General features: G+C 42.3%; 1 protein-coding gene across 10 annotated transcripts in view; it reads left to right on the top strand.

The window, feature by feature from the left end:
• The window catches only part of plekha7b (pleckstrin homology domain containing, family A member 7b), a 93,689-nt gene that overhangs the window by 57,368 nt on the left and 18,562 nt on the right, over positions 1 to 17,759 (top strand). For 4 of the 10 annotated variants that reach the window (XM_050042972.1, XM_050043020.1, XM_050042990.1 and 1 more), the window contains 8 exons: positions 1,498 to 1,676; positions 3,990 to 4,418; positions 4,619 to 5,159; positions 10,751 to 10,834; positions 11,239 to 11,373; positions 12,277 to 12,345; positions 16,338 to 16,409; positions 17,600 to 17,680. In XM_050042972.1, the coding sequence (XP_049898929.1) occupies positions 1,498 to 1,676; positions 3,990 to 4,418; positions 4,619 to 5,159; positions 10,751 to 10,834; positions 11,239 to 11,373; positions 12,277 to 12,345; positions 16,338 to 16,409; positions 17,600 to 17,680 (1,590 nt within the window). The remainder of the gene's footprint in view (positions 1 to 1,497; positions 1,677 to 3,989; positions 4,419 to 4,618; positions 5,160 to 10,750; positions 10,835 to 11,238; positions 11,374 to 12,276; positions 12,346 to 16,337; positions 16,410 to 17,599; positions 17,681 to 17,759) is intronic. The other 6 variants (XM_050042997.1, XM_050042981.1, XM_050043003.1 and 3 more) reach the window with 6 other exon arrangements.

Below are 17,759 nucleotides of genomic sequence, written 5' to 3'. Positions count from 1 at the left end.
ATGGAGGCGAGGCTCAGTGACTAGAAGAGCTGATAGAAGCGCTCCATAGCTGTAAGTTACTCCAGTAGCCGGTGGCAGCCGACTCGGCTAGTGCTAACACCGGGAGCTAACGCTAACGTTCCTCCTCTTCTCCGTGAGTGAGAGCGATGTTTTAGCCTAGCAGGCAGCCTGCGAGCCTGGCGGACAGCCTGGCGGGCTGCTCAAGCTCCGGACATTAACCCATCCCAGTGTTTCCTCCGCAGCCTCCACTTCACCCAGCTTCACTCAGCTGCTCGATAAACCCGCTGCTTCTTCCCACTTTAACCTGAAGCGATGTTTTAGCCTAGCGGGCAGCCCGCGAGCCAGCTGCCCGCTAGGCTAAAACATCGCTCTCACTCACGGAGAAGAGGACGAATGTTAGCGTTAGCTCCCGGTGTTAGCACTAGCCGAGTCGGCTGCCACCTGCTACTGGAGTAACTTAACAACTATGGAGTGCTTCTACCACCTCGCCTCCATCTCAGGAAATATATTACATTTATTGCAGGTACCATCGTCATTGAAATAGGCAGGGGAATAGCTAAACACAGCAGAGACCGAGACATCGCTAACTGCTAGACGAGGCGAGTGGGGTGGGGGGGTGGAGAGCAGAGGTAGAGGGAGGAGTGGCTAATGACACACTTTGTTTTGGTCTACAGGCAGTGCACAACAGCAAACCTAGTGGTCAAACGATTTCGCTTTTTGCCCCTTTAAACATCACTACTATCATTTTGCACTCTTTATCTGTATATTGAGTAGATCGGTACAACATGTTTTGCAGATTTAAAAAAAGAATGTAATCTGTACAATGAGAAGTGAGAGGAAATTTGCATTTGGGGTGGAAACTAAAGGAGATAAAACACTCAGTAGCTATGAAACTGTGCAAAAAGGTGCTGCATGCCTTTCTGTGGTCTAGCTGGTTGTCTGCACCAGAATCAGGTTCGGTTAAGTGTGAAGAATTAGGTGCCACACTGTACCACCAAGCTATTAGGACAGATTTATACCACCACATATAAACATATAAATAACCTAAGTGAATGTTTATGTACTGTGGTTATGTGTATTCTGAAGTGAAGTGATGACAGATGACCACAGTTGCCGTTTTGTTGCCACTGAACAGTCGTTTGCCGCAGTTGCTGTCTAACTTCTGTGTGCCAAAGATATTGTATATTTTTTGCTGAAGCTTTTTTAAAAAGCAGCTGGAAACTATAACCTGTGTTATGCTTTTTTTTTCCTTGACAGAAACAGCACAATGTTCACATTGTTTCTGCCGCAGCACTTTGCTCCCTCCCTTTTTTTCCTCAGTAAAATGTTGCTGTAAACTTTGTCCTCACTGAGTTGACAGCTGTCAGTCTCAGTAAACAAGAAAGCAAAGTTTTCCACTCATCAGAACAAACTGGCAGCTTTTTCCTGTCTTTAGTGAGAAGTTCTTACATCTATCCTCTCTGTCTCTCTCCCCATCTTTCTCTCTTTCTTTGATAGGCGAGCCATACAGGAATGCGCTCCTACATTTACAATAAGAACTCTGTGATTGGCTCACAGGCAGAACACTGCGGGATGCGGACATATTTCTTCAGTGCGGACACACAGGAGGACATGAATGGCTGGATCCGGGCCATGAACCAGGCTGCGCTGATGCAGCAGAGTCACACTATAAAGAGGTTGGTCTCGCTCTACAGAGTAGGATTCATTTCTCTTATTGGCCGGGCTTCTACTCGTACCAACATCTCGCCATCCCTAAAGCACAGCCTCTCTGAGATGATATGATAAAGGGAACCTGGGTGTCACAGTCATTTCAGCCAGACAGTAATCATCTGCTTTCCTAGAGAGTTATGTGTTCAGGTTTTTATGCATCAACTACAGCATCTGCTGCTTTAATAGGGCTTTCATAACTGAAATATGCTCCTTTTTCCTGCCTCCATGTGTTTTATTTAACAGCATGAGCCGTCTAACACAGCAGGTCCAGCCCTGTCCTCCTGTTCTGGGGCACTTAGATGTCTGCAGTGTGTGTGTGTGTGTGTGTGTGTGTGTGTGTGTGTACTGCATCTGGTCTGGTATAGATGAAGCTTATTGCAGCCCAATGCCAGCAAAGCACTTCCACTATAGAATCCATTTCCGCAGCAGTAATCACAACATACAGGGCTGATTCGTGTGCATTTATTGTTGTTGAAAATATTTACAATCAAATTAGACATACTCTGGAATACAGTCTGATACTCTGTGACTACTGCATGTGTGGTTAACTGCATTTAGACATCTTAGATTAGCTGGCTGCATGGTTCGAATGGTCTGTGCAATAATGCCACCTAGAGGCCGATGCGAGTCCGTACTCCTGAAATTTTTATTTGGGAAGCACTCAGCGTTCTACATGACAGTCTTAGTTTGGTTCCTTGAAATGAAACATTAATTCAGTGAAATGCTTTGAACTAATGAAGTAGTAATAAACGCTAACACTACATTTTCCACAGACTTCTGTGAGAGGTGATCACTTAACTGCAACATGTACCAAAGTCAGTTTTAATTTACCTTTTATTGGTGTTCCTGCATTCAAATTTAACCTTTTAGGAATAATTTCAGCAGAAATGAGCCACCCTGAAGTGTAAGCAGTTTGTAAATCATCAATAACAGTTTGAAAATGAGACATTTTAAGTCATGTCTTATTCCCTTAGGTGGGCAAGGGATTAATGAATTTAAATGCAAAACCTAATGAATTACATCGCTTATCATTCGAGCACATTAAAAAGAGTGGCAGAGTGGGGATTCACTCTGCATGCATTGTCGACAAAGGGCTCTACTCTCCTTTCCTCTATTGAGAAATATTTAAAAGGCACAGATGGAAAGTTATTGAATCACTCCCCATCGTCTCTAATCTTTTTTAAGAGAAACTCAGTAATAAATCGGACTGTGTGTTCAAGTGCCCCTGCAAATGGATTAGGAAATTACCCTCAGAGTCACACAAGGTTAATTTGAGTGTCCATTGTGTTTTTTATCCACTGCTTAATGTCCTGTAATCCCTTGTTTCAAGAGTAGCTCTGCACTTCATCATAATATACAGTGAAGAGGGGAAATTAGATTATGGTTAAATAACTGAATGAGTGTAGCCACGTGTAGGAGTTGAAAAATTAGGTGCTTTAACACTTGACTGCATACTGTCTGCAATTTAAAGGTCCAGTGTGTAGGATTTAGGGGATACAGTATATATTGGCAGAAATGGAATATTATATAATAAGTATGTTTACTTTAGAGTGTAATCACCTAGAAATAAGAATTGACGTGATTTAGTTACCTTAGAATGAGCCGTTTATGTCTACAAAGGGAGCAGGTCCTCGTCCATGGAGTCTGCCATGTTGCAACACCATGTTTCTACAGTAGCCAGAATGTACAAACCAAACAAGTTTGCATATTTGCGTTGGCCACCATCGTTAGCAGCCCTTCTGCAACAAGCCAAACAGGATCAGAAAAACACAGACTTTTTACACAGAACTGCTTTATTCAATGTTTTACCGGTTTAAATCACCGGGTCTGATTGTTTTTGAGAGGAAGAGACCTCTGCGGATAATTGGGCTGCCGGTAAAAACCTTCTGAACATTTTGATCTTAAATTGTCAGATAAAAAAAGGTGAGTATCCGTTAGCAGGTTCTGGGCTAGGGGCCCTTCTAGGAAACACTGATTTGTAACTGAAAACTGCTTTATTCAGTGTTTTTACTGGTTTTAACCACCTGGTCCGTTGTTTTGGAGAGGAGAAGACCTCTGTTGATAATTTTGGCTCCTGCTAAAAACCCTCTGAACAATGAACATTGTAGGAACCCTAACTGGAAGTTCCAGCTTGGCACATTGGAGACGTTTCAGCTGGTTGAAAAAACCTACACACTGCCCCTTTAAGATTTAAGATAAAAATACATTTATTTCAGTTGTTTACAGGCAGGACTAACTTGTGTTGACACATTTAATCACCTTGTCTCACTCTTTTCTAGAGAGGTGGAGAATCCAAAGAAGGCTGTGCAGCAGGCTGTTCCACAGACTAACCACGTCCACTTCAACCAGAACTCATCTCAGTCAGAAAGCCTTCGCAGGACAGACAGAGAGGAACCTCCGGATAATGGTATCCAACTGGCTCACGGAGACGAGGTGAGGTATGGATTAGAGATCCAAGGGAGGCCAAGTCAGTCAGCCGCAGAGGAAAGAGCAGAGAGACTCTCTCCAGACTCTGTCGACGGTGCCGCCCACAAGAACGGACAGCAGACTGTAATCCAAGTGGCTCTGCCACCGGAACAGAACGGAAACCTGGTCTATCAGAGGGGCTTTGTTACGCGGCCAGACCCTGAGAAACATGTGCAGAGGAAGAATACGCTGGCTCAGGTGGAGCAGTGGGTCAAAGTTCAAAAAGGAGACCCACCAAAGAGGTCAGTCTGACTTAACACAGTTTGAATGTATAACAGCAGCTGATTGAAAAACTTGAGTAAATGCCTCCCTCTAGTGGCTAATATGAGCACTGTTTGAATTGCTTATAATACTCTATGTACAGAGAATATTTTGGTCATGGACAGATAAAATGAAATTATTTATATATAAGTTAAAAACTTGCATGTGTTTTCTTTCTCAGTGCTCCCTCTGCTGAGTACAACCTCCCTCGGCGGACTCCTCCATTAAAGCCCAAAGCCAGCACAGTGGATGCCACCTATCAGTCATTGCCAAAGTCTCCTCGTCTCCCGTCTGGCAGCAACTCTCCTCCAGCAACATGTAACCTGCCCAGTGACTACAAGTATGCCCACGACCGGCTCAGCCACTTCCGCATGTCCACCGATGAGCGCATGGCCACCAAGGAGGGGATGGTGTGGCAGCTGTACGAGTGGCAGCAGCGGCAGCAGTTCCGTCATGGCAGCCCCACGGCTCCTATCTACACCGGGCCTAACTTCACAGACTCCTCGTCTTTTAGAGTTACTGTGGAGATGCCACGTTCCATCTCTGTCCCTCCGTCCCCGTGTGAAGTCCCACCGTCAGTCCCCTCCTCCTTCAAACCCCTGTCCCCTCGCAGGCCACACACTCCCTCAGACAGACGCACAGTCAGGCCCCTGGATGAAGTGGCACAGGGAGACAGCACAAGATCCAGCTCCCCCGGCCATATTTGTGCCCATCTTTCTCAGGTAGGACGCCTGTTGTACTGTAGGAGAGGCAGTTTCTGAGATATGCCTCTCAGGAATCTTCCCCACACATTGCAACAAATGCAGTCCCAGATATTCTGATTCAAAGTGCTCAAATACTGTGCAAATACACAGAACAATGCATTCAAATAATAATATTAATGAATCATTTTATATCAGTCCCCTTGATATTCCATTTCAGTTTCAGATGTTAATTAAATTTAAGCAGTATGTACTTAAGCCTAGGTTTGTGAACATACAGCTAGTGAGTCATCCATCGAGTGCAGTCAGCGTCATTACTCATAAAACTAAAAAATGCGAATATTAGCGTACTGATTAATTCAGTCTTAAGCCATTTTTAAGAACAAGTTAGAGGGTAATTCTGGTCTTTTTTCCTGCAGTAATTAATTTTAAAAAATACCATGAAGAGAGCAAAACCATCCTACTAACAAGTATTGTCCATGTGTAGCCACAGGATAATATAGCTCATGCCTCCGAGCCAAAGGATACAGGCCAAAAATCATTGCCAGAGATAATTAAAACACATAAAAGAGCGATACCATTTGCACTGCCTGACATATTCTTTAATTATGATGAACATAGTTAGTGTCGTTAATTACTTTTAGCAGTGCAAACACATAATCGTGTCCTGGTTGCTCAGTAACATCTGGCTGACACAAAACTGCTCTGATCAACTGAGTTTTTATTTCAACAACATGTACTGGACATTGGCCGATTAAATCAAAGTCTGAAGGCTTTGGTTTTTGGTGGGATGTCCTGGTTAAATGATTTGTCAATTAATCAGTTAGTCAATCAACAATTGATAAGCAACTATTTTGAAAATTGATTAATCGTCAGTTTTTAAGCAAAAACATCAACAATTCTCTGATTTCAGATTTTCCAATGTGAGAATATACTGCTTTTTTTTTATATCTATAAATTAAATATTTTTGAGTTTTGCTCTGTTGGTCCAACAAAACAATGTGAATATGTCACCAGGTATAAACTGTATATAAAGACTGACGGTATGACAGCTTCCCAAATGAATCCAAGACATGTGGATCGCCCCCTGGTGGCTGGCAGCAGTACAGGTCAAAAACCCGCCCCCTCCATGACGCCTCAAAAAAAAAAAAAAAAAAGGTTTCTGTCATTTTAGCTGGCTCCTATTACATTATTTGTGTAAGTACGTTTTCTTATTACATTTGGCTTTAATTACTAATATCATGCTATATAAAGAGGGTATGACGTCATGTGTTACAGCTGTGTGTGCCACTTGGTGTGCTTGTGATCAATGGCGCTACTCATGATTGGGTAGCCATAGATTGGGTAGGTGTATGGGTGGGAGCACGATATTGCAGCTCCACTCTCTGATCACTAACACTGACTCCAAATGAAGTAACCAGCACAAGATGGCAGCAGGGGTATCAGGGATATTTTGGCTTCATTTTTGGACAGTGGGAGGAAGTGAAAACGCGTTGTCCATCTTTATATTCAGTCATTAGTGTCTGTACAGAATGGACTAAAACAAAGTTCTCCAAACAAAATTACTATGTATGAATAATGAAGACATCATTTTATATATAAATAAGATTACTAATTGTTTTTTTTTTTATATTTTTCACATTTTTAGTAAGTCTAGTAATGTCTGTCGTTTAATGGTTTAAATTTCCTGAACTGTTTCATTCAAGGACAGTGGGAGACTCTTTAGTTCACCATTTCTGACATTCTATACACAAAATGATTAATTGAAAAAATACTTGTCAGATGATAATTAACACAACTGTTAGCTGCAGCCTTAGCAGACAGATCTCTTCAGTTGTGTCTTGAATCCCCCAAACTGGCATAGAGTGGTGATACACAGAGGGCACCAGCAGGTTTGTTCCCAATCTGGTATTACACTGGCACAGACAGGCTGGAGTGAATTACCTCATATGTTTCAAACACTTGCAAAAAATATTTTACTAAAATCTCACCCCCTTACAGTGGCAAATAGTCCAGACTGTATTAGAGCTTTGATCAGGCCAAAACATTCTGTCCCAACCCCCCATGAGCCCGCAGAGTTTCTGACCCAAGCCTGAACTGTGGAGGCAGTTTTGGGCCAGAGCCTGAATAAAAACCCAGATTTCCACTATGAAAAATTACTTATCTAATATCAAAACATTTATTACAAGCTGAAGTCAACTAAAGTCTTTTCAGTGCAGTAACAGACATCTGTGACACGATCTCTGACCTGTGCCTTCTCCTAATGAATGTTTGGCACAATGACAACACCATACATTATTCATGACATTACACTGATGATAAGATCTGCTTAAAAAAAGAAATACTGTGAAATTGTTACCATCGTAACTGGTTTCAGACAAAGAATCAAAGCTCCAGAGCCTGTGTCTTCCACAGGGGGTTCCAGGATCCCCAGAGGGTCCTCAGAGTCACTGCAGGGGGGGGAATTAATTATTGTTTGATCATTTTTTGGAAGTTAAAATGTCTAAAAATACACATTAACATAAATTCTTTTTGCAACAGCCTGTCTTTGTGAAGGTGAAGTTTGCTTACTCACCTACCTGAAAAGCAAATACAGGTCCAGATTGCAGCCTGAGGCTGATGTGGCTCTCTGCCTGACAACCTCCATCTGCCCAGTGTAGTATGTAATTCAATTTGTAACTGTATATGTAGAAGGGGGTCCCTGCTCTGTCTCTGTTTCAGCTAAGGGGTCCTTATGTTGAAGACCCCTGCTCTAGGGTGTACCCTGCATTTTGCCCAACGTGTCCTGTGATAGGTTTAATTCCCCACAACCCTGTGCAGGATTAAATTGTATAGATAATGGATAGATAGAAGTCCCACCCTTGTTGAATTTATGTGCTGAATCTCAGTCATCGGTGCGTAAACACTGTCATACTGGCACCCAGTAAATGGCTGTACCCTGTCATTGGCATGGGACTGAAGAAAAATGTGATGATTCACATGTAGTGAGCCAAATGACAAAGGTCTCATTCTCACGGTAGCTTTGGGTAGTGGATGTGAGGTATCTATTGATGTCGACTTTAAGGATGTTGTGAGCTCACAAGGACACCATGGGAAGATTAGCAGGAGGAGCCTGAGAAGGCTCCGACTTCTCAGCGCGCACACTTTGATGCTCATGTGAATCATTTGCAGATTCACACAGTCCACACCCAGGCCTCACTCCACAGGTGGTGTGAGCGTGTGTGAGTAAAAGCTCGCTACTCCGCCGTTCCCCAAACCCGCCGTTGTGCTCAGACAGCACCGCCACCGCCGCAAGAGACGGAGCGAGGGGCCGTCCTGTCATCCACACCCTGCGCTGTCTTCCCACCACACCCTCCACATGTGAAAAGATCTCCCTCCAAACCATCGCCACATTTGCCAACACACACAAGCCTCACAACCAACCCGTTGGCCTTACACAAGTAAACAAAGTGTCACAGATGCGCTGTTTCCTCCATCATTCACCCGAGTGTCAAGACACTAATTACAATCATAAAACACGGTGACGCACAATTATGGAAACCCCTTTAGAAGAAGATGCATTTTCAACAAAGGGAGCCACACTGACTGTGCAACACGATCCAAGGGAGCGATGTTTATGGGAACTAAATTTAGTCTGCAGTGAACTTAGTTTTGGTGCACCCAGCATCTTTGAGGCTGATGGTGCTCTCTGGCTGGAGCACGCTTAAGTAATAGCAATCTGTATACCTCTGTGGAATATCATTAAGAAGTATGTTTTATTAGCAGCTAATCCAGTTTGCCCAGGGCTCCTCAGCACCCTATAAACATCTCCACTGTATCTCAAACATCAGCAGCGGTCTCTTTCTTCTGATCTCGCATTTAAATAAAAAACCTATTATACAGCAAAAAAATAGTGGCATGGGAATCTCAAAGGGAATGGCTTACAGTGCTTCTCTTGCTGGTAGCAAACAAATGTTATTTTAAGAAAGCAGGTTTAGTATAATTTATGTGTAGTTAATTAAATCTCTTGTTGTTTGTGTCCTTTTAAGGTTCTGTAGTGGGCCTGGTTTTCGCTAATTCTGTGTGTTAAGCAAAAACGTCAAATTTCCCGAGCCCTGTAGCACCTAAAACTCGGGGCACACCTTGTTTCGAATAAGAGTAGGAGTGATGAAAGGGAGAAAGGGATGGATGAAAAAATAAATCTGCTGTGTAGTCAAATTTGTTTGCAGACTTGGAGGCAATGGTTTAACTTTGATTCAGTGTGATCTTGGCAATCTATTGAAGATTTCACTTTATATATATGTAAGTAAATATATATTTAAAGGTCCAGTGTGGAGGATGTGGGGGGATATATTGGCAGAAATAGAATGTAATGTAATAAGTATGTTTTCTTTAGTGTATAATCACCTGCACACAAGAGGTTCAGTTCAGTTCGGTTCGCTTTTTTTCCATTTCCACTGTGAAAAGTTGTGGATGGTACCAATGCAATCGTTTCGTACCGTCCCCATATTTGGTCACCCCTCTGTTGGGGTGACTAGCACACAGATCTGGTACTAAAAGGTGGAGCTGTGAACACTGCAGTCCAATGACTAGTCAATAGCGGACGGGCTGAGTTGCTCAGGGCTGACTTGCGGCTGATTTTGTAACCACTGTTCATACCGTGTTTTATTAGTAGACTGTAGCTATAAATTGAGAGGATGTTTTGCTGCCTCTTGCAGCCGTTGTAGACTGAGAAAAAAAAAGAATTAAATTCACCAGGCGGAGTGCTTGCGACTTTTAAGGTGGAACAATAACTTGTAAAGTTACTCGTCAACATGAGTTGACGACATGAATCATTCAGCACACCTTAAATTTCACTGTGACAGCTTTGAGCATTGCTTTAGTTTTTGTACAACACACACTTTTAGTAATGAGTGGATCTTCAAGCATTTATATTAATTTCGATTGGATTATGTGAACTGCATATATTCTAATCCTCACTCTGAGTAAAAAAAGCATCACAGAGTGTTGTTCCTGTGGGCTGCGGCAACGCTAAACCCCTGAGCTTGCCTTAGAAGGACTAAATTCACAAACCCGTCATTTTTAGATATCCCATCAAGAGACTCTCCCTCTGCAGCCTGTTTTATTTTGTGCATAAAATTTTGGCGTACAACCCCGTTCTGCTGACAATAAACGAGGTGCAGACTTCCATCTGTGTCACCGGTAATGAAGAAATACAGCAGTGAGTGAGTGACAACAACCCCGCCCACATTTAAGAGTACGGTTTGCAGTGGAAACACTAGGGTCTAGGTACCATGTCTGAAGGGTTACTTCTGGTCCCAAAGGTACCATACTGAAAGTGTTTGGTGGAAACGGGGCTCTAGAATGAGCCATTGATATCTACAATGGGAGCAGGTTTTGTCCACACACTCTGTCATGTTTCTACAGTAGCCCAGAACGGACAAACCAAACACGGGCTCTAGGTAGGGCCATTCATGTTTACGCGTCATTTCACATATCTCCATTATGTTTTATGATTGTCATTGTAACTACTTGTATTTTAACTGTTTGTTAATTAATTGAAACTGAACTGAAGCTGTTTGATATGACTCTACAAGATTTGTAATAAGGTGATGAATTTTGTTTCCCCACAGACTTCCCAAATAGAGAGAAGGTCGATGCCAGCCATGGGATACATCACACACACTGTCAGTGCACCCAGCCTGCATGGCAAAACGGTACGATCCTCCTTATTACATTCACAACATAACTTGGTTTCATAAATAAAGATATGTATCATGGAATGTATAGTGTTAATATAGTTTTCCAGTCTTGCACAGCCAGCCAGATATGAATAGGACTCCAAATTGCAGGGCTCATCTCAGTGACAGTATCAAGATATAGAATCTGGAGCTGACTGATTTTGTGAACCCCTGTAAAGCTGGTGTAAATGTTATACCGTATGATATTTGTTTTAGCGTTATCAGTTCTGATAACCCTTATCGTCACAGAGTCCCTGATAGAACAATAAATCATCCTCCCAGTCTCAGACGCTGTACTGCCCAGATGGTTCTTAAGTATTTTCTCTCATCCCTCTGCCCTCTCACTGGCCTCTGGCCCCTAACCCCGGGGTCGGCTACAGCCAGAGGAGCTGACTCTGCTTCTCATTCAGCTTCGGAGGCACCAGGCCAAGCTGGCTGGTGTGCATAGCCCCAGCGATGCGTTCGCTCACCTGCAGCAGCACCAGCACAACGGCCTTCTAGGCCCCAGCATGCAGGTCAGGGGTCCTCGTACTTCCCTAACCTCCTGTGCAGCACACTGCAACCCCTGCCAGTGCATTGTGGTCCCACTCTCCCCAGCCAGTCCCATACATTACTTCCCTTTCATGCATAAGACTGTGCGGTCTGTCGCTGTTGGTTGTCTTGTTTCTTCAACCATTTTGGCATGGGCTGTATTGCACTTCAGACTGTCCAGAAAACTGTCTTTATAGTTGTTCCCACTCATCCACCTTGTTCAAAACATGAATAAGCTTTCAGAGGCTTGTGTTATTCTATTAGTAAAAAGTAATATGCCATATTTGAAGCATGTTGCTTGTCGAACATACCTGCATTTTATACTTTCCTTTGTTTTATAGACATATCACCTTGCACAGCCGCAAAAAGCACATGTGATGAATGCATTTGTATCCACATTTCTGTGTGCTCTGATAAATCTTTTGCTCTTGGTGTTCTCATTCTGAAGCAGCCATCAGGCCACAGTCTCTCCTGTGAGCCTGTTCACAAACAGCGTATTGCTGTGAGACCAGCAGACGGTGCTCAGTAATGACAACTCCACCCTGTTTCTAACATCCAACCATTCTCTGGCCATCCTCCATGCTAATGAAGAAGTGCAGTTTGACCACATGTCATGCACAAGACCTGAGCTGCTCAGTTGTGTATGAGGTCAAACACGAGGCATTAAACCAGTTAGAAACCTACACGATTACCTAATTACAGTTTGGCTTTACTAACTGTATTTAAAAATACAGAGGTAGAAACGTAAGCTGTAATTGAGACCGAGCTAATTAAAGTTCAGTTAGCAAAGCCTGAACAGCAAATAAAGGCTTTAGGAGTCATCTGGTCACCCATTCTCCTCTGCAGCTTCATTTCAAATGATTTATCTCTCCACTGCTCATTTAAAGGCTGATGATACTTACATACAACTGAAGAAGGACCTGGAGTATCTAGATCTGAAGGTGGGCCCCAACAAAGTAAATGCCACTTTATCCTTTTCATCCTCTTCTCCACCTCTGGACTGCAATCTTGTTCTCCTGCTGCTGCCTCAAACATCTGCCTCCCTGTTTCCCCCCCTCTTTCCTGTCTGTCCTCTGTTCTGCGCTGTGCTTTCTACTGTCTCCTTATGATTGAAGTAACATGTCTTTTAACTTCTTATTATGTTAATTCTAATCATTTATAATCTGGTGAATCCAACAAAGACAAAGTGATGCAATGTTTGGCTTCTTCAGTAAAAGTTCTGATGTTCAGTTTGTCAAAATGTTTTCCGTTAGATGATTATAGTGCTTTCAAAAGCAGTTGGGTGATGCACTTATGTCATCCTAACACATGTCGATGTTGAGCTTGTCATGATGGGAATTGAAGTTTTTACAAGCATATGGCTGAATTTCTAAGTCATGTGAACTCCAATTCCTGTTTGAGTCTACTTGCAAAAGCCTATTACTGCTGTGTTTAAGCAATTCGCTCATTTAGCTAGCTGTTGGCATATATTCCATTCACACCCGTGCAAAGCATTTGATCCGTAATGATTTGTATGTTTAAACACCACAATGCATTAATTAGAAACCTGGGTTGTGTTTTGGAATAGAGGGAGGTCAGCGAACGATGTGCAGTACATCCTGTAACGCCTCTCCGTTTCCTGTTTCAAAACAGATCCAAAGTATTGACCCGATGATCGTTTCAGTACACAATGTGTTTGAAAACTCCACTCCACAGAGTTTTGGGTACTGTTGGAATGTAAGGACGGTGTGCATACAAAGTGAAACAGACCATTTCACTGCTTTACAAAAAAGAATGTGATGCATCCCTTGGAAATTATGCAGGATTTTGCACATGGATACCCTAATCCGATCACTCACTGCGTGATACCCCCACACAGCCATGAGATTTGAGATTATAGGAAGGAAGCTGCGATGTCAAAGGGCTTCCTTGCATGCTGTTAAGCATTTCTGAATGTATTGAATGTCTGTTTGATATCTTCAGTTTGCTTTTGTTTTGCCTGTTAGAGCATAAGAGACGACCCAATGGTGCTCTTTAAGAAACACAACTGGCAGTGTGACAGCTTACATTTTAGGGCCTCTAGTTTCATCATAGTAAGTGGTGGAAACAGATGATAATGTAAAGTGGTGTGTGATCACTGCGGTACACAGTGTAACGTTGGTAAAAGTGGTCAAAATTTGTTAGTGTTTTTCAGCGACCCTCCCTGAGTGGTAAACACCCTCGCCTTTCAAACTGAATGAGAATATAACGCGGGCTTTCTTTTAAAAACATGTAGTCTAGTCGAGCCCAAGCTAAGATATCCTGGCGATCACTTTCGTGGTTTTCCCAGACTTGACAAAGCTCCCTCCAGAACCACAGAGTACATTATAAAACTGTTCTCACAGCCTGTGTAGTACCCAACATGACTAGTAATTGACATGTAAAATAGGTGGAATGCCCCTTTAACTGAGTCTCTCTCATTCGCACTGGTCCGTACCGCTGAGCTGGGTGTGGGTGTGGTGATCCTGATGTGGGTGTTATGAATATTCTACCCACACTTTTCAGCTTCATGCATTACTAACTGTGACAAACAAATCTCTGCCCCGTTATCTGGAGGATCTCTGGACAGGGTGCACAGTTCCTCCCTGTGTTATTGTACTGATAGCAAAAGAGAAATATCATAGAGTCACTTCTGACTACAATACAAGTGATTTTTAACCTTTATTAGCCCAGGGAGTTTACAAGAGAGACCTGGCCAATGTAGCAGCCAGTCAAAACACATTTAAAATGCATAAATCCACAATAAACTATTTAAACATAATGGCCTCTCAAGGAAAACAAGCACACGTCTCTGTCACCACATTCTTTACGATGCCTTTAATTCATGGGCTGGGCAGAATTGTCATTGTGAGCATGATAGCATGAAGATGTTAGCATTTAACTCAAAGCACTGCTGTGCCTCAGTAAAGCCTCACACAGCCTCTAGCGCGGCTGTAGACTCTTGTTAAGATGATGGTGTTTCTCCTTAGATCTCTCTCAGAGCTGCAGGCAGTTGTGATTTGTTTGTCTGGAGGCAGATGGATCTCATTGGCGAAATGAAATTTTACAGATCTTAAACAAAGTTGTGTTGAGCTGTGATGACGTCCGTGATATCCATAATGCCGAGGCTGGTTCAGGAACACACACAGAGCTCGTTATTTTTAATTATTCCCACCTTTTTAGTCTCTTAGCGCTGACTTGTATGCCCACTCTGTCATTGCTGTCTGCGCCAGCATTTACATACTGTCTTACCACAGCGTCATGAAACTAGAGGCCCTTTAGTTTAACATATACCCAGGTGACTCATTGTGGCTTTTTGAAGTAAAAATAATAAGTTTACTTAAACCTTAAAGGAATAGTGTGTAGAATTTAGGGGGGGATGTAGTGGCATCTAGCTGTGAGGATTGCACATTGCAACCAGTTGAAACTTCTCCTCATTAGGATTTCTTAAGTGTTTATTGTTCAGGAGGTTTTTACTGGGTGCCGAATTATCCACAGAGCCCCCCAATAGTGTGTGCATTAAAAGCCCTTTGAAGCCTGTAATCGCAGTCTTCAACAACCACGTCAGATTTTAAATGCCTTGCGCCGTGTGGTATCAATGCGTATATGACGGCAACTCCGGCACAGTGTATTTAGGCTCAACATATTCCATTAACTTCCTGTAGCCTTTACCGTCAACAAAGTTAAGTGGAAGCATATCTTGCAATCAATGTCGTGATGACCTGCGTTATCTTCTCAGACCGGGCGGGACCACAGCATCTCCGGGTGAATGATGTCAAATTGGTCTGAGTGTGGCTAGCGGTGACAGCAGCAGCAGTCGTCGTACTGTGCAGGTTAACATCCAAATGCTTGAGCTGAATGTGATTGTGCATTCCTTGAGTCAAGTGACTATATACCGTTTTTTTCTGACATAGCCTTCATGCTACCTTGTTTTTATTTTCTGGATCGAAGTACTGCCAAACCGCACTGGTTTTGCGAGAGGGCATCTCTACTCGAGCATTACTGCGCGCAGGGGGACTGCTGTCAGTCGGCCCTGTAGCCCCCACTAGTGGTGGGCGGCTATATGACAGTTAAGCGGCCTTATACATGAATAAAACACTAACTGGTTTAACCGACTAATATTTCTGGTGCCGACTAGCGAGGGGGCGGACGTTTAATCGTTTAGACGACTAATCGCACGCATCCCTAATAAAACACAGGATAAAGCAGTTTCATGTAAAAAAAAATCATGTGTTTTTCTGATCTTGGAGGGGCTGCTAACTACAGTGGCCTATGCAACACGCACATGGCCCTATCTAGAGCCAGTGTTTGGTTTGTCCATTCTGGGCTACTGTAGAAAGATGGTGGTGTAATATGGTGGAGTCCGTGGACAAGGGCTAGCTCTATATGTAAATATAAAAGGCTATTTCTATAACGATAACGAAAATGATTCTTATTTTAGGTGATTGATCATACGTTAGAGAAGCATGATTATTATATCATACTCCATTTCTGCCAATATGTCCTCCTAAATCCTGCACACTGGACCTTTAAATCTAACCTAAACCAAAATGTTTGTCAATCATAAAAAAAAATCAGCTTTCAAGAATATTTTCTTCTCCCTCGTGGTTCATATGAAGGACCGAGTTTGTAACTAAAATAATAAGCAGCCAGAAAAGAGCAGCTTTGGGGTTTTTAGAGTTTATCCAGACATAATGATACAGACTTTCTCTGCATCAATATTTTTGCACTTCTTTTGGTTGTGGTTTTTTTTTTCTTTTTTTTATCATTTTTATTCTAGATCCATACAGCTTGATTTTGTCTACCAGTCTCACTGTATGTTTAAAATCCACACTGCTGTTGTTATCTGTTTACTGGAAGTATGAAAGTGCAGTCAAGGTATTCAAAATATGTCATTCGATCATACTGATATTAAACAGTTTATTTTATTTGTGGCTATTGGGAATTTCAGGTAACGGGACGTGAGAGTTTAAAATCAGAAAGATCGTCAAGGCCTGTGAAAATAGCAGAAAGTGATGCCGATGTAAGTGAATCATTATGTTCTCAGGATTTAAAGAAACAGTCTGATAAGCACCCTGTTTATCCGTCTCTGCCTTTTCTTTAAGATCTCCGTTTCCGACTTCTTACAATCCACTACAGAGAAGCAGCTGACTTTAGTCTGACTTTACTGTGTGTTTTAGTGTGGTTTGCGTGTGTGTGTATGTGTGTGTGTGTGTGTGTGTGTGTGTGTGCATGCGTTCTTAAGTTGTGGTAAACAGAGGCTGCAGAGGGAACGTATGCATTGCAACACTGTGGGGACACCCATCCACACTGCACAGTGAGGGCCTGAGAGTATCGACCACAGCTTTTATTTTCCTCCCTGCAATTTAAAGGGAAAAATACATGTAATGGGAGTTTTAGATGTTGAGCTGTTAAATTTTTCAGTTTGATTTGCCTGACCCTGCTTTTCTCGTTCTTTGTTTTCTGCTGAATAGAGGTAAATAAGATGGATGTCCTGGCTTTTCATCATTAGCATTGTTCCACTTTAACAATTTATAAGAAATTGCCAGCAAATTGTCTGAACAATGAATATTTCATGCAATTAAAAACAACAATATACGGCAGCAAAAATAAAAACAGCTTAATTATTAATTGAACAGAATGATAAATAGATCTGAGGAAAAAATACACTGTGTGAGAAAGACTGTGAACTAGGCAGTCTTATGTTGTTTTCATAAACACATAACCCATTTCTGGGAAAACAAATCTGTCACTCTCAATAAACACGGTTCTCTCCAAAAGTGAATTTGAAAATATGGATTTTTGATTATGATTACTCATAATGGGTATTACCAGATCTCACCCCCAAACTAGACAGTATAGAGCCTTTTGATATTTCTCACTGCGCTGATGAGAGGAATTCCTCGGGGCTTTTCACAAGATGAGCCTTATTGACATATTTACAGACAGCGAAGACGGCAGCAGACGATCAATTCGTCTTATCTGGCTGCGTTGTTAGAATATAGTCCGACCAAGACTAGAATGGAACAGCCGACCTCTGTTGTAAACAGATACTGTATCTCATCAGTTATTTTTTAATCTCTGCTGTTTTTCTGTCGTGTTATGTCTACAGTCTGTGGTGCTGTTGGAGGTAACCACTGAATATTAAGAAGGAGAAGTAGATTACATCCTTTGTTTTTCTGCATTTTTATTATTTTGCTGTTTTTCCTTTAGGTGAAATTAAGTCGACTGTGTGAACAAGACAAGATTCTACAGGAGCTCGAGGCCAGGATACGCAATTTAAAGGAGGACAAGGTATATAGGATTCGCTTTTCTTCTTCTGTATGTACAGTGTGTGTGTGTCACAGCCTGTATTTGTTTATTGGTGTGATCT

This window comes from Epinephelus moara, chromosome 1, assembly GCF_006386435.1.
Source record: "Epinephelus moara isolate mb chromosome 1, YSFRI_EMoa_1.0, whole genome shotgun sequence".
NCBI classification, from domain to species: domain Eukaryota; kingdom Metazoa; phylum Chordata; class Actinopteri; order Perciformes; family Serranidae; genus Epinephelus; species Epinephelus moara.
The sequence above is the reverse complement of the archived record's forward strand: the minus strand, read 5'-3'. Positions and strand labels throughout refer to the sequence as shown.